General features: G+C 43.6%; 1 protein-coding gene across 3 annotated transcripts in view; it reads right to left on the minus strand.

The window, feature by feature from the left end:
- The window catches only part of LRP11 (LDL receptor related protein 11), an 82,019-nt gene that overhangs the window by 36,571 nt on the left and 28,255 nt on the right, over positions 1–17,193 (minus strand). For all 3 annotated transcript variants that reach the window (XM_042253592.1, XM_042253593.2, XM_027972546.2), the window contains exons 3-6: positions 16,145–16,286; positions 11,731–11,856; positions 10,736–10,942; positions 778–873 (exon numbers count right to left, since the gene is read on the minus strand). In XM_042253592.1, the coding sequence (XP_042109526.1) occupies positions 778–873; positions 10,736–10,942; positions 11,731–11,856; positions 16,145–16,286 (571 nt within the window). The remainder of the gene's footprint in view (positions 1–777; positions 874–10,735; positions 10,943–11,730; positions 11,857–16,144; positions 16,287–17,193) is intronic.

The following is a 17,193-nucleotide window of genomic DNA, read 5'->3' on the forward strand; positions in this document are numbered from 1 at the left end:
TATTTTACTGATTAGTTTGTGAGATTTAGGATCAAAATCTAACTTTCTACAGGACTATGTTGAAAGTGTTTCCTATCTAGTTAAAAATAACCAAAACCATGAAATTACAGTATTCTTCTACTTACCAAATATCCCCTCTACCTCCTGCACCCTTTTCCCATTCCTGTGTCTTCCGTCTCTTGTCACTGAAGCACTTGGAGAGAGAACAGTATACACCTCTGCCCTTGTTGATCACAAATAACAGTCGTAATAGCCATCATTTATATGGCTTATTGCATGAGCCAAGCAATATGCTAAAAGCTCTATAGTGATGTCCTATCTACTCTCCCTAACAGCCCCGTGAGGCAGGTATAGTTATTACACCCATCTGACCAATGAGGAAATTGAGACACAGAGAGAGAAGATAACTGGTCATGGAGTTAGTGATGGAGCAGGGGATTTGAACCTTGGCATCTGATCCTAGAGCGCATGTTCTTAACCACTGTGTCCTGAGTACCTACTCATTCCACAGAATGTTACCCCTGGAAAGGGACTGTAGTGATCGTCCATTCCAGTCAACTCAGAGAACAGAAAGCTGAGGACCAAGGCTGTGAAGATACTAGTGCAAGATCCCCAAGATGAAGTGTGATATAGAAGATGAGAATACACAATTTTTCCAACCCATATGCCCTGTTCTTGTCATGAATTCTTGCAGATTCACTTAATAAGCTCAGCTACAGGATACATGGTTCTGCAATTGTTCTGACTCTGCAATGAATTTCCAAGGTGAGCATTTACCTGCTTCTGGGGCTGGGTGTTCCCCTCCTCCTCGATTGCTCTTTGACTCAAAAATATAATTTTCCTCTTTTCTGTTCTTCCCTGAGGAACCACCATCTGTGGAAAACAAATAAAACATATTGAAGGTGCATCAGAAACTTCAGGAAATAGACATGAAAATAGAGCCTCATATATATTAATATATATTTATATTAATATTAATTATTATATTATATATATTATATATATATATTAAGGAAGGGCTTAAAGAAAGGACTTACAGGCTTTATTTCTTCAATAAACATAGGCCTACGTTTGATACTAAAACACGAGATAACCAATGTGACCAACTGAATACAGCAGAGGTGAGACTAGTGAAAAACCATTGGATGGGGATGGGAAACAAATTCAGCACTCCAGAACTTACCCCTCACTCCACCCCCACCCCTACCTCTCCACCCAGAGAAGGAAGGAAAAAGCTCAGCTAGAAAAGTCAAGGGTTAGGGTTGGACTTTATACCATAGAACGCAGAAATAGTCCAGAAACATTTTTTTTTCTTTAGAAACTGAACAGTGAGCACACATAAGTCACTCACAAAGCCACTTCACTTTCTTACCTCAACGCTGTTTGGCAGGCATTAATAGCTCTGCTGCTTTTTTTTTTTTTTTTTTTTTCTTCTGGCTAGTCTCAGAGGTTCAGTCCTTACCTGGCTTCATTCAAGTAATCAGTGAGTCATAGGGTTGAGATTTAAACTCACATGTGTCTAACTGCTTGTTGGTGGAAACCAGCACTTCTGACTTAATGATAGCTTGTTCATTGTTTAACTATTCTATTCAGTTATAACATACTCCTGAGAGCAAATGTAATAGAAGATTAAATCTTAGAATTTTCATCTCAGGTTCTGATGAGCCATGGCTGTGTCATTCTATTATCTGCCATCTAGGAATTCATAGCACTTGTGTGCTTAATGATATTGACAATATCATAATGAATGAGTTAGTGGGGTTACCCTCATGCTGCTGCTGCTGCTGCTAAGTCGCGTCAGTCGTGTCCGACTCTGTGTGACCCCATAGACGGCAGCCCACCAGGCTCCCCCGTCCCTCGGATTCTCCAGGCAAGAACACTGGAGTGGGTTGCCATTTCCTTCTCCAATGCATGAAAGTGAAAAGTGAAAGTGAAGTTGCTCAGTCGTGTCTGACTCTTCTTGACCCCATGGACTGCAGCCTACCAGGCTCCTCTGTCCATGGGATTTTCCAGGCAAGAGTACTGGAGTGGGGTGCCATCGCCTTCTCTGGGAGTTTCCTTATCCTGAAGTGTAATTTCAGGTGAGACTTTTGCAAAATAAAATGCTCAATGGAAATGAATCAGAAGTGATCTGCTGACGTGGGGAATTTTATGAAGAAGCAAACAAAAAACTTTAAAGCTTCTTCAGCATATTGAAAACCAGGGACATGAATTTGCCAACAAAGGTCCATCTAGTCAAGGCTATGGTTTTTCCAGTGGTCATGTATGGATGTGAGAGTTGGACTGTAAAGAAAGATGAGTGCCGAAGAATTGATGCTTCTGAACTGTGGTGTTGGAGAAGACTCTTGAGAGTCCCTTGGACTGCAAGGAGATCCAACCAGTCCATCCCAAAGGACATCAGTCCTTAGTGTTCATTGGAAGGAATAATGTTGAAGCTGAAACTCCAATACTATGGCCACCTGATTCGAAGAGCTGACTCATTGGAAAAGATCCTGATGCTGGGGAAGATTGAGGGCCAGGAGGAGAAGGGGACGACAGAGGATGAGATGGTTGGATGGAATCCCCAACTCAATGGACGTGAGTTTGGGTAAACTCCGGGAGTTGGTGATGGTCAGGGAGGCCTGGCATGTTGTAGTCCATGGGGTCAAAAAGAGTTGGACACAACTGAGCTACTGAATTGAACTGAACAGAACTGGGACAAGATGTCATGATGTTAGTTTTCTGAATGTTGAGTTTTAAGCCAACTTTTTCACTCTCCTCTTTCACTTTCATCAAGAGGCTCTTTAGTTCTTCTTCATTTTCTGCCATAAGAGCGGTGTCATTTGCACATCTGAGGTTATTGATATTTCTCCTGGCAATCTTGATTCCAGCCTGTGCTTCACCGAGCCAGCATTTCTCATGATGTACTCTGCATAAAAGTTAAATAAGGAGGGTGACAATATATGGCTTTGACGTATTCTTTTCCCAATTTGGAACAAGTCTATTGTTCCATGTCCCATTCTAACTGTTGCTTCTTGACCTGCATACAGATTTCTCAGGAGGCAGGTCAGGTGGTCTGGTATTCCCTTCTCTTTAAGAATTTTCCATAGCTTGTTGTGATCCACATAGTCAAAGGCTTTGGGGTAGTAAATAAAGCAGAAGTAGATGTTTTTCTGGAACTCTCTTGCTTTTTCAGTGATCCAACACATGTTGGCAATTTGATCTCTGGTTCCTCTGCCTTTTTTAAATCCAGCTTGAACATCTGGAAGTTCATAGTTCATGTACTGTTGAAGCCTGGCTTGGAGAATTTTAAGCATTACTTTGCTAGGGAGTGAGATGAGTACAATTGTGAGGTAGTTTGAACATTCCTTGTTATTGCCTTTCTTTAACAAATAGATTCAAGGGATTAGATTTGATAAACAGAGTGCCTGAAGAACTGTGGATGGAGGTTCATGACATTGTACAGGAGGCAGTGATCAAGACCATCCCCAAGAAAAAGAAATTCAAAAAGGCAAAATGGTTGTCCAAGGAGGCCTTACAAACAGCTGAGAAAGGAAAAGACTTAAAAGGTAAAGGAGAAAAGGAAAAGACTTAAAAGGTCAAGGAGAAAAGGAAAGATATACCCATTTGAATGCAGAGTTCCGAAGAATAGCAGGAGAGATAAGAAAGCCTTCCTCAGTGATAAGTGCAAAGAAATAGAGGAAAATAATAGAATAGGAAAGACTAGAGATCTCTTCAAGAAAATTAGAGATACCAAGGGAACATTTCATGCAAAGATGGGCACAATAAAGGACAGAAATGGGATGGGATCTAACAGGAGCAGAAGATATTAAGAAGAGATGGCAAGAATACACAGAACTATACAAAAAAGATCTTCATGATAACCACGATGGTGTGATCATTCACCTAGAGCCAGACATCCTGGAATGTGAAGTCAAGTGGGCCTTAGAAAGCATCACTACAAACAAAGCTAGTGGAGGTGATGAAATTCCAGTTGAGCTATTTCAAATCCTAAAAGATGATGCTGTCAAATTACTGCACTCAATACGCCAGCAAATTGGAAAACTCAGCAGTGGCCACAGAACTGGAAAAGGTCAGTTTTCATTCCAATCCCAAAGAAAGGCAATGCCAAAGAATGTACCAGAATACTTGAGTATATTTAAAGGCGTCTGCTGATTATAGCTCATTAGATGATATTTTCCAAAGAAGTTAGGTCAATGAAAGAGGACCTACTCCTTTCAAAATAAGTTTGTGGAAATAGCCATCTGATTATCTTCATTTGCGACAAGTACATTTCTTTAACTAAGTCTTCCATTCATTTGAGAATCCAGTTGATTCCCACCACCACGCAGGAAGACAATAGACTATTCAGAATGAAAACATGAAATATGGGGCATGTGAAAACAAAAAAAGAAAAGAAACCCTTTAAATATCCTTTGTGAGAATGTCCTCTCTGAATAAAATACTTCCCATGATAATCCAAAGATCGAAGTTGCTCACTCGTTACCTCCAGAGATAAGTCCAACAGCGAGGCTTTGGCATATTTAGCATGGGAATTCGAGAAAGTACAGGCAAACCCCCTCACATCCATACAGAAGTTGTGCATTCTCCTAAGTCCATGCTTTAATCCGGATCCTTAAAAAATGTGGCTAACATGCTGGGATGAACATGTATTCTAGTTTAAAAAAGAAATCCAGATTCAGAGTCAGGAGGGAGGCTCAGGAGGGAGGGGACATATGTGTACCCGCGGCTGATTCATGTTGATGTATGGCAGAAACCAGCAGAATATTGTAAAGCAATTATTCTCCAATTAAAAAGTTATTAGAGTAGTCAGCAAATGGAAGAAGGTTGTTAGAGCATGGAATAAAAGATTTAATTATTAAAAAGAAAAAACAACCCAGATTCAGTGTGAATGGGGATACCCGACCATTTTTCTAGCTGATCTGCAGAACTGGAAACCAGATGTCTTTCCTTCAGCTGGGTCCACACAAGAGGACTGCCTTGTTAACAGACTACTTGGACCACACAGAGAACAGGCCTTACAGCTGCAACCACCCCAGAAACAATCCAGCCATTGTGCCTCTGCGTCACGAGCAAATGCCAGCCCTGCTGTGGCTCTGAGAGTACAGAGCATGCGTTCACCGGTGGGACTGAATATTCGCCCACACCCTTAGCTTCATCCTTAGCAACATGCTTGGCATAAATTCCTAACAGCAGGCTAACTGGATCAAGGTATACATACAAGGCTTCAGAAACTGCCCTCTGGAAGACTGTACTAATTTGAATCCCAACAAAAGTAGGTGAGATACTTCTCTATACACTTATAAATATTATTATTATTATTGTTATGTTTTTACCTTTGCCAATGTGGTAGATTAAAAAACTTCATCTCATTAATTTCTATACTACATCATTAGTATTAATCTTCGTATCTCTTTAGCACGTCTTCAGTGGGTTAAGTCTTATTTATCCTCCCAAGCCTGTGTGGGAAGGAGGGAGCAGAAAAATCAGCTTGTCTATATTTACTGTACTAGCTGATGATCCTTGTGAAACACTGGTATAGGTCACAAACCATGATGCATTAAAGTTTTTTTAATGACTGGGTTGGGTCCTCATCACTTTGTGCAGGCTTTCTCTGGTGTGGCGAGTGGGGGCTGCTTTTTGTTGTGGTGTGTGGGCTTCTCACTGCAGTGGCTTCTCTTGTGGTGGAGCACAGGCTCTAGGCAGGCGTGCTTCAGTAGTTGTGGCTCTTGGTCTTTAAGGTGAGTAGGTTCAGTGGTTGTGGCTCAGAGGCTTAGTTGCTCTGCGGCATGTGGGATCTCTCCAGAATAGGGATCGAACCCATGTCTCCTGTGCTGGCAGGTGGATTCTTATCCACGGCATCACCAGGAAAAGTCCCCAACAATGCATTTTTAAACCTATTTGTATTATGCTGAGTATAACATAATTTCAAATCACAGAAGTCAGAGGCTGTGGATTCCAGTCTGGTGGTTCAGGGTGATGGAAGAGGAAGGAAATGGGGGCTGCTGTCCAAACAGAAACCACACATTGTGGGAGGCCCTTTCTAACACTTTCAAGGCTCTGTTCTTTTCTTCCCATTTTCTTTACTCTGGACTTAAAAAAAAATATTTTGGCTGTCTTAGTACCCAGACCAGGGACTGAACTTGTGCCTAACCACTGGACCACCAGGGAATTTCTACCCTGGATGTAATAATTTTGTGATTTTGATGGACATTTAATAACATGAAAATATTCATAAGTGAGAAAAATGTTTTGTAAAATAACATCCTAATTTTGTTATAAGTGAATAAATGTACATGTGTCTGTATATACATTTTGTTGTGGATCACAAAAAACTGTGGAAAATTCTTTAAGAGATGGGAATACCAGACCACCTGACATGCCTCCTGAGAAATCTGTATGCAGGTCAAGAATCAACAGTTAGAACTGGACATGGAACAACAGACTGGTTCCAAATAGGGAAAGGAGTATGTCAAGTCTGTATATTGTCACCCTGCTTATTTGACTTATATGCAGAATACATCACGTGAAATGCCGGGCTGGACAAAGCACAAGTTGGAATCAAGACTGCTGGGAGAAATCAATAACCTCAGATATGCAGATGACACCACCCTTATGGCAAAAAGCAAAGAAAAATTAAAGAGCCTCTTGATGAAAGTGAAAGAGGAGAGTGAAAAAGCTGGCTTAAAACTCAGCGTTAAACAACCAGTATCATGCCACCCGGTCCCATCATTTCATGGCAAATAGATGAGGAAACAATGAAAACAGTGAGAAACTTTATTTTTGGGGGGTCCCAAAATCACTGCAGATGCTGACTGCAGCCATTAAATTAAAAGACCCTTGATCCTTGGAAGAAAAGCTATGACCAACCTAGACAGCATATTAAAAAGGAGAGACATTACTTTGCCAACAAAGGTCAGTCTAGTCAAAGCTATGGTTTTTGCAGTGGTCATGTATGGATGTGAGAGTTGCACTATAAAGAAAGTTGAGCGCTGAAGAATTGATGCTTTTGAACTGTGGTGTTGGAGAAGACTCTTGACAGTCCCTTGGACTGCAAGGAGGTCCAACTAGTCCATCCTAAAGGAAATCGGTTATGAATTTTCATTGGAAGGACTGATGCTGAAGCTGAAGCTCCAATACTTAGGCCGCCTGATTCAAAGAATTAACTCATTGGAAAAGACCCTGATGCTGGGAAAGATTGAAGTCTGGAGGAGAAGGGGATAATAGAGGATGAGATGGTTGGATGGCATCACAGACTCAATGGACATGGATCTGAGCAAGCTCTGAGAGTTGGTGATGGACAGGGAAGCCTGGCATGCTGCAGTCCATGGGGTTGCAAAGAATCGAACATGAGTGACTGAACTGAACTGAACTGGGAGAAAATGCAACAAATTGTTAGTGGTGAGTTTTGCTAGATAATTTTACTTCTTCATAGTTTTCTGTATTTTCCAAATTTTCTACAGTAAATACATTTTACTTTAGTGATTAGGAAAAATAATATGTAGTAGAAATAATAACTGTATTATCTCGCTGCATCTATGAAACTCCATTCTTTACACCTTCACAGCCCAAGTCAAAGGTTTATTATTAAAAAGAAAAAAATAGAGATGCAGGTAGTCCAGTGGGTAGGACTTTGCACTCCACTGCAGGGGGCACTGGTTCCATCCCTGGTTGGATAAAAAGATCCCCTGCGCCGCTGAGTCATGGGATGAATGACCCCCCCCTCACCCCCCAAATAAGGAGAGCTAAAAATATATTTCAGATTGGGTGTCAACTCCCATTCACCAATGGTGGCAGCCTGGAGCATTACTTGCAAAATGATTCTGAAGCTGTCTTCCTCCACCCCCACCCGTCCCCCATCCCCCGCTCCCACAGGAGGCAGAACTGGGATCACAGAGCAGGATCTAGCATGCATTAGGGCTTATGGAGGCCTGCATGAGTTTACGGTAATTTCTCTTCCCTGAAACAGACACCAGGCTAGACAGAGCCTTCGGGGTTATCACTGAAACCCATATTAACCAATGAGGAAACTGAGGCTCAGAGACATGAAGCAAGTCCTCGGGGTTCTAAACACAGAGCCGGGACTGGACCTCAGGAAGGAGGGCCTTGGGTCTCCACTCTGTTTTCAGCTAATTCATTCACGTTCACACATGCCTCTCCAAGAAAGTGACAGAGCAGGAGTTCACCTGCCGTGGCCTCTGAGAACTTCGTTCGGTCGGTCAACTTCATCCCTGCTGCCAAAGACACCTGCTCCCCCCCCCCCCCCCACCCCGCCCCGACTCTGCTTCTTAGGTAGCTCTCTTCTCCATATAAACATTTCATATGGAGAAAATGGATTAAGACAAAGTCCAAGCCTTGTATGAAGTGACAAAGTTCTCCCATTAGGTGGCAGTACCAGCAAGGAATAGATAAAGCAGGTCTCTGAAGGGCACTTGCCTAATGGTTTAGTTATTAAGATTCTGCCCTTCCAGTGCAGAGGCTGTGGGTTCAATCCCTATTTGGGGAACAAAGATATCTGTGGTATGACCAAGGTTTTGCTTTTTTTGTTTTGTTTTTAAAATCTTTTGTAGGGTATTTTGTAGATATATTTGTATCAAAGCACTTTAAAATTTACAAAGTAGATAACTTTGTAGATAAATTTACAAAGTAGATTAGAAGGAAATATTAGAAGTTAATGTCAATAAAAGGGTGGTATTTTAAGTTATTTCCGTTTTCATTATTTGCATCTTCTGGATCTTCTATAATGAACAAAATAGTTTCATAAAGAAGTTTCTGAAATAGTGAGAGACTATTTTGGTAATATTTTGTCTGTGCAGTTCGGCCTCTTGTCTGATTGAGAAAAGATAATGGACCAGTGTGGAAGAGAAAGGAGACAGGCAGGCCCTTGATATTGTTTCTTACTTAAATGTGAAGGGTGTACTAACAGGGGGTCTGATGATCAAGGTGCTGGGTGCTTTCTGTCTTTCCATCAGTCACCAGGTCTTTGGGAAGGTTATAAAGGAAACGGCTGGGAAAGCTGATGTGTGGGGGCTGTTTGGCACTCAGGCGACAGGAGCCCTGCCAGGAGTGCGATCCCCACTGCGCTGCTAGCATCACTAGCCTTTGGCCCTCAGGAGCAGAAGCAAGCCCACCCAACACCCTCTAGTCCAGATCCTGGCCAACCTGCTAAAAGACAATGCGATCTGCCTTACACAAAGACCTTTGCTGTGGGCTTCCCAGGTGGTGCTAAGTGGTAAAGAACCCACCTGCCAATGCAGGAGAAGTTAGAGACACTGGTTTGATCCCTGGGTCAGAAAGATCCCCTGGAGGAGGGCATGGCAACCCAGTATTCTTGCCTGGAGAACCCCATGGACAGAAGAGCCTGGTGGGCTACAGTCCATAGGGTCACAAAGAGTTGGACACCACTGAAGTGACTTAGCACGCACGTGCACAAAGGCCTTTTCTACTTACTTTTTTCTCCATGCAACCTACTCTGGTCAGTTGTGGTGTTAACCCTGCCCTCAGTTTGAAGCTCAGTCCTTGGTTTGTCCCTTTCTGGGCTTCCTTGGTGACTCAGTGGTATATAATCTGCCTGCCAATGCAGGAGACACAGGTTTGATCCCTGGGCTTGGAAGATCCCCTGGAGAAGGAAATGACAACCCACTCCAATATTCGTGCCTGGGAAATCCCATGGACAAAAAAGCATGGCAGGCTACAGTCCATGGGGTCACAAAAGAATCAGACATGACTTAGCAACGACAGAAGAACAGATTTTGGTAAAATGTATGCAGAGTTTGAGTTCTGAAAGACATTCACAAAAGCATACAGAAATGTGATCATCTATATTTCTCTCTCCTATGTCATATAACTATTCAAATATAAAAGTGTAAAAAAATTTTTAAGAGAATCCTGTAATGCTTTAGGAGTATGAATGTATTTTAAAACATTATTAGCGATCTTTTAAAAAAAGATGATAGATTTAGTTAAATTGGAGGCATGAAACTGAATTGCTAGCACATGCTACTTTTTCAACATAGCACATTATTTTCTTTACATTCACTTGCTTAGTGTGAAGAGGATTTACATAAACATGTAGGGGCTATACTGTTTCACCTCACAATAACCTAAAATTTAGCACTTAGGGCATTAGTTTCCTTTAACATAGGTGTTAAAACTTTTAAACTCCACCTTATTAACAATAAATGTATTGATACCTCTGGAGTATGTATTTTACTCCATTGCTAAGTCGTGTTTGATTCTTTGCAACCCCATGAATGGAAGCCAGGCTTCCCTGTCCTTCATTATCTCCCGAGGTTTGCTCAAACTCATGTCTATTGAGTCAGTGATGTCATTCAACCATCTCGTCCTCTGTTGTCCCCTTTTCCTCCTGCACTCAATCTTTCCCAGCATCAGGGTCTTTTCCAAGGAGTCAGCTCCTCACATCAGGTGGCAAAAGTATTGGAGCTTCGGCTTTAGCATCAGTCCTTCCAATGAATAGTCAGGGTTGATTTCCTTTAGGACTGACTTGTTTGATCTCCTCATTATATGTACATATGTGTGAATGTATTTAATAGGTGTTCCTTGCTATAAATAATCAGCAAAAATATCAGGTTTTTTTCTTTTTCGCCAAATCATTTGCTTTAAGTCTGTCCTTTCTTTTAAGGTATGTCCTTAACACTCTTCAAATAGAAGCTTACTTTGAGCCAAGTGTCCTAGAAAATGAGACTCCTTGAGAAAACTGGCTTCAAGTCCTTACCTGGCATCTCAAGATCAATGCGACTTTCTGGTCCCCAAAAGGTGGAATGATTACTCTTCTCTGAGGTTGATAATTCAGATGGCTGTTTTGGGGTGGTAGCTTCCTCAGACTTTTCTAGCGACGCACTCTGGCCTGCATCTGTGCTTGGTCCCGTGGCTCTAGGCTGTGCCGTGGTTGTGTGGGTCACCATCTTTCGGTTAACGCTCGCTGAGAGTGAGAGAACTGCTATCAGTTAGGTGTCTCCCCTGACCTTTACCTAAAACCACAACATTTGCAACAGATTTAAAGCATATCATCTAAGATATTTCAGAGCCTCATAGCAAACCACTAGCTCTTGTTTCCAAATAAGTAATCAGTTCTCTTTTAAGAATTAGCTTTCTGAAAATTCTCATAAAGAAATAGACAAAGATACACTTCAGCCTAAAGTTCTGAGATAAGTCTCCCTTCCTCAAGTTCTTCATTCAAGTACTTTCAGTTCTTCAGTCAACTTTTCACAGCCCGTCTTCCTTTCTTGCGGTGTTTATGTACACATTGTTGTTGTTCAGTTGCTAAATCATGTCTGACTTATGTCCCTATGAGCTGCAATATGCCAGGCTTCCCTGTCCTTCATTATCACCCTGAGTTTGCTCAGATTCACAAGACTGATTTACAGCTCTGACCTAGTGACACCCTAATGTCATAACTTTTCTAAAAAATCTATCAAAACAAAACATTAACTCATTTTAGTTTTTTTAAAAGCGTATGCTAAACAGCCTTTTTAGGATGGGGAAGACTCTTAGAAAATTGAAAGCTATCTCGTAAAATGTTAATAATACAAAAATTTGACAGTTATAATTTGCATTAAAGATTTACAGGAAATGTCCATTGAATTTAAGGCATAGCTTGTTCACGTGGACTTACACGGAAACCAGCAGAAAAAGAACACTGCCGAGTGTGCCTTTGCTGTCAGAATACAGACATCCCTTCTACCCCCAAACGTGATGCAGGTGACTCACGATTTTGACAGAAAGCTTCATCAGACCCGTCAGGACACTGCTCCACTCCGTCGCAAGCCAACGTGATGTCAATGCAACAGCCATCATCACAAAAGAAGTGGTAGCGTGAGCAGACACTCGAGCATCCTGTATGTAAATAAGTCTCAAGTCACAGGAGTGCAGGAAAGGAAAGGGCTTCCACCGTGTCAGGATTAACCGAGACCGTGTGTATGATGGAATGCCTTTGGGTAAGGAGATGCAAGTAATGAGGGGACACCTAACAGTCTGTGCGGCAGCAGTAGGTTCTGGAAAGGTTAGGGGGTTCCTTCCTGACCCTCCTGACTGAACTCTCAGGAATCACCATGGGCTTTTCGTCTTAGAGTCCTTCTCTAAGCCAACAGTGCTAAAGAGCTGGGAACAGAGCAGCAGCAACTATGGGCTTCCCCATCCAGCTCTGAGTTTCCTCCTTCAGGTGACTCTCTCTGCATTCATTTGTTCACCCATCAGATCCTCAGCAGGCCCCCTAACACGGGTTCACCCTCTGCACAGCACTTGGCTGGCTCACCCTATTTTATCAGAGATACTCGTTTTTTTTTTTTTTTAAGTGTACCATTTTTAAAGTCTTTATTGAATTTTTACAATATTGTTTCTGTTTTCTGTTTTAGTGTTTTGGCCCCGAGGTATGTGGGATCTTAGCTACCCGACCAGGGATCAAACCTGTGCCCCCTGACTCCCTGGTAACTATGGAGACAGATCCACATGAACAATTTATCCATGTATTTCTGGATCTGTGGTCTCCGGACTTTTTTTGACTATCTATATCTCCCATCTATAAATCATACGCATGTGCCACCGTAGTAACATATTTTATTTTAATACATGTCATAAAATAGACTGAAAATGTAAAGAAGATTAAAAATGAATACAAATATAAGTACTGATATGTTCTTTTACATCTTAAAAAATGTCTTGACTGTCTGTGGGGGATTCTATATGGAGACCACATAACTGGGTTATCTTGGAAGTGTCTGTTGGCTTGCTCTCTGAGTAGATTGTCGCTTGATTTTTATTCATTTTGACTAGATTATTTTTTGCAAAGCTTGAAAATATATGGCCTCTATATCCAAATCATAGAAACAAGGGTATGTGCTTGCCTGTTTACTACAGAATTTGCCATCTTTGATTACCAGAAAGCAAGCTAGCTGCAGATCTATGTATACAATGAAGGGGACAGAAGCCTTCTCAATCCCCGTCTCTCATTTTCAGCGTCTCTATGTGGTGTCCTATAGCTTCCCAGGTGACTTGGTGGTAAAGAATCCACCTGCCAATGCAGGAGACTCAGGTTTGAACCCTGGGTCGGGAAGATCCCCCTGGAGAAGGGAATGGCAACCCACTCCTGTATTTTTGCCTGGAGAATCCCATGAACAGAGGAGCCTGTTCTGGGCTATAATCCAGGGGTTTGCAGAGTCAGATACGACTTAGTGACTAAACAGCAGCAGCAGCAGCAGCATGTGGTATCTTATTAACTTTAATTCAGTTTGTTATTCCAATCTAACCAGTGGGTGATTCCAGAAGACAGTTAACACAACAGAATTCTTTTTATTTTCTGTATAAAGTTACATACATAAGATCTCTATCTCTCAAAGTTGCTCAGTTGGGTCAGACTCTTTGTGATTCCCCTGGGCTGTAGCCCACCTGGCTCCTCTGTCCATGGGGTTATCCTGGCAGTAAGACTCAAGTGGGTTGCCATTCCCTTCTCCAGGGGATCTTCCCAACCCAGGGATCAAACCCTGGTCCCCCACATTGCAGTCAGATTTTTTTTTTTTTTTTTACCATCTGAACCACCAGGGAAGCCCTACATAAAGCCTATTTCACCTGCCTGGCCTTTCAGTAAAAAGAGGTGAATCATATCACCCTCTGCAGCTTCAAATACACTTTTGTCATCTTGAGAAAGGCCAGAAATGTACAACTGGCAACTTGGCTGCTCTCTAGTTGCCTTGGGAGCCCAGAAGAATGACCAGGGTAAATAAATCAAAGCAACAAGTAGCTGGTTGATGTCAGCCCTTTGCCTCCATCAGCTCAGGCCATTTTTCCCTTTGCTGATTTCTGTAGGGCTGACAGCTGCCCAGGAGCACTTTGGTCCCTGGCTGGGGAGCCCTGTTCCCAGGAGCACAGCCCTCCGAGCTCAGCACCTCCCCACTGGCTGTGACCTCAGCTGGACTGGATGCCATTGTTTTGTACTCGCCACCTACCCTACTTCCTGCCCCAGTGCACAGTCAGCATTGCCAGGTTTGTTCTAGGTAACTGGCTCTTCTGTATAGCTGCAGTAAATCCACAAACAAGGCCTTGCTCCAATACAGACTGGGATGCTGGCTGGCTCATTCTCCATCGCCGACTCACAATCCTCTACTGGACTGGAGTTGGGGATACTATTTGCAGCCACCCTTCCTTCCTCCAGGTCAAATTGAACCGTGGTTGAACAGGAGTGAGCCAACGTGATTTTTTTTTTTAAGATTTACTTGTTTATTTTGGGCTGCACTAGGTCTCTGTTGCTATGCTCAGTCTTTCTCTAGTTACAGAGAAGGGGGGCTACTCTTCAGTTGGGTGTGAGGGCTTCTCACTGTGGTGGCTTCTCTTGACGCCCAGCATGGGCTCTAGGGCACGCGGGCTTCAGTAGTTGTGGCGTATGGCAGGGCTTAGTTACTCTGAGGCATGTGCAGCCTTCCTGGACCAGGGATCAAACCCGTGTCCCTTGCATTGGCAGGTGGCTTTTTAACTGCCAGATCACAAGGAAAGCCAGCCGACCTAATCTTGAATGTTGCTAGTGTCTGTATCTTGCTAGCACTGGATCTTTGTGGAAGGCACATTACCAAGGTGGCAGAGTTCTTAGAATTCTAAAGTCTCCTTCCTTCATTTCTAACATGCACACTGACCCTTGTCTTTGGTGGAAGACAAGGTCAGCCAAAGTACAAGCAAATCCAGTCATTTTATTCTTTCTCCCCACTGCTCGCTTGATTGTGATCCAAATATGGAGGAATCAAGGATATAGGAGATAGGCTACAAGTTTGCTAGAGCCAGGGTTAGTGAAGGGTCACTAATCAGGGCTGGGGATCAGGTCTGTGGAACTCAGCACCCATGCTCGCCTCCTTGCACACAGTTGCCATTCACAGCAGATGCTGAGAAAGTATCCCCCAACAGTGACAGGACTCTAGACACACACACACGATCTCTGCAATACCTCTATAGCTTTAGTGCTGCCAAGTTCCATTTACATTTTTTTTAACTTAATGAGCTAATCTTAGAACTGTAGATGTTTGGGAAAGCAAGAAACAGATAAATGAGAGAAATGAGTTTACAGTGAGCAACAGAATGTGGGAACCATTATATATACGTCGAGCTATATTATCAATGTATCTGTGCTTCTGTGTAAAGTGTCCATGAAAAGTTTTCATCAGTCCTTTTAAATTGACATGTGCACTGTATATGTTTTAATTTGTTTTAAATCTACCTCTTAGCTGCGTTCTTGGAACATTGTATCAACTAGCCCACCCTCCTTTAAATACAAGGGTGGTCCCCACCTTCTCCTGGGAAACCCAGATGTCTTTTACGAAACTGAGTCAAGGAAAGATGGGGCATCTCTAAGGCCCTGTGACTCACATAGCCTATTGTCATCCCCTGGAGTGTAAAGTGCTCCACTCTACTCCCGCCCTACTCCAGCAGTATCACTTAACATGAAATATAGTGGAGCCTAGTTTTGTAATCATATTTTTAGTTAAGATTTTCCCATTCAGCAACAGCCAAAAATAAAATGGAAGGGCCCATTATATTGCCCAGCTAGGATATAAAATGGCAATTTTTTAAAAAATGTGGACCATTTTTAAAGTTTTTTTTTTTTTGAATTTGTTACAATATTGCTTCTGGTTTTTTAAAATAATTTTATTTATTTATTTTTGACTGGGCCGGGTCTTCAATGCCGCTCGGGCTTTTTCTCTAGCTCTGGTGTGAGGGCTCCTCGTCGCAGTGGCCGCCCTTGTTGCAGAGCACGGACTCTGGGGCCTGCAGGCTGCAGTAGTTGCTGCACGTGTGCTCGGTAGATGTGGCTTCTGGGTACAATTTAGTTGCTCCGCCGTGTGTGGGAATCTTCCTGGACCAGGGATAGAACCTGTGCCCCCTGCATTGGCAGATGGATTCTTTACCACTGAGCCACCAGGGAAGCCCTCGCTTCTGTTCTGTGTTTTGGTGTTTTGCCCTCAAGGCATGTGGGCATCTTAGCTCCCTGGCCAGGGATGGAACCTGCAATCCCTGCCCTGGAAGATGAAGCCTCAACCACTGGACGCCAGGGAAGCCCCTAAAATGCCAGTTTAATACCACCCTTCCATCCACAGCCTGGCCTCTGTTGGCCACCGTGAATGTGAGGGAAGGGCTTTCTTCTCACCTCCTGTGGAGAAGGCCATGGGAAGCACAGTCACTGAGATGTTGTCGGAGCTCCTCTGTCCAGCAGTGTCCATCACTGTCAACTGAAAGGTGTATGTTCCTTCCCGCAGGTGGGACAGCTTCAGGGTTCCGGACTGAGGCACCTGATACCCAAACAGGAAACATCATAGTTAAGAGCCTGAAGCACAGAATCTGACATCCTCCTGAGCTGGAAATCAGTGCCATCCTTGGAGCAGTCCTATGACCCCCTTCTCCACTCCTGGTCCTAGGTCTCAGAATACTGATCACACACAATTTTGGCAGGCTGGCCAGGAGACTTGAGTTCCAATGGGTTTGGGGCCTGACACCCCCTTTCTTTGGGAAACTTCCCTCCCACCCCCACTCATATGGTTGCAAGGGAAGGGTCATTATGACCCCTCCCTATGGCCACAGGGGCGTGGCTAAGCCAAAGGGAGAGGGTGGCCAGGCAGGTAGTGAAGTGCGGATATGCCGGGAGGAGGTGGCTGGGCAGACTCTCGCTGTCTCTGACTCTGGCTTAGAATCAGGCAGGCCGAACCAGGCAGCAGCTATGTGGCAGGTGACACCACTGTTTATTGCTTCTTGGGACTTAGACAGGAACGCAGGGGAACTCGGGGGCGGGTGATAACCACAGTGGAGTGTGCTGACGGGAGCCCTGCAGCCTCGAGCAACGTGTGTGAGAGAGAGAGGCTCTGTCCTCTCCTCCAGCTGGTCTGCCCAAGCTCAGACCTAAGACTGCCGAAGGCCAGCAGCTTGGAGGTTTGCCACTCCAAGTGTACCGGGTAGACGGGAGGACTGAGTCAGAGTGTGGTTGTGAATGGGGGATGCTGAGTGTGGCCCAGATGAAGTTAATGAAGATTTTAAGAGACCAGGGAAGCACTGAGGCTGGGGGCTGGGTGGGGCATCCACACAGACATCAGCCTCACCCAAGCCCTGGTCAGAGTTTTGTGAAGGCGAGTGAGGTACTGGGCTTCTGGATGTCAACACCTCAGCGTGCCAGTGTCCAACTACACCTCAGCAGGCTGGGCCTTC

This window comes from Ovis aries, chromosome 8, assembly GCF_016772045.2.
Source record: "Ovis aries strain OAR_USU_Benz2616 breed Rambouillet chromosome 8, ARS-UI_Ramb_v3.0, whole genome shotgun sequence".
NCBI lineage: Eukaryota > Metazoa > Chordata > Mammalia > Artiodactyla > Bovidae > Ovis > Ovis aries.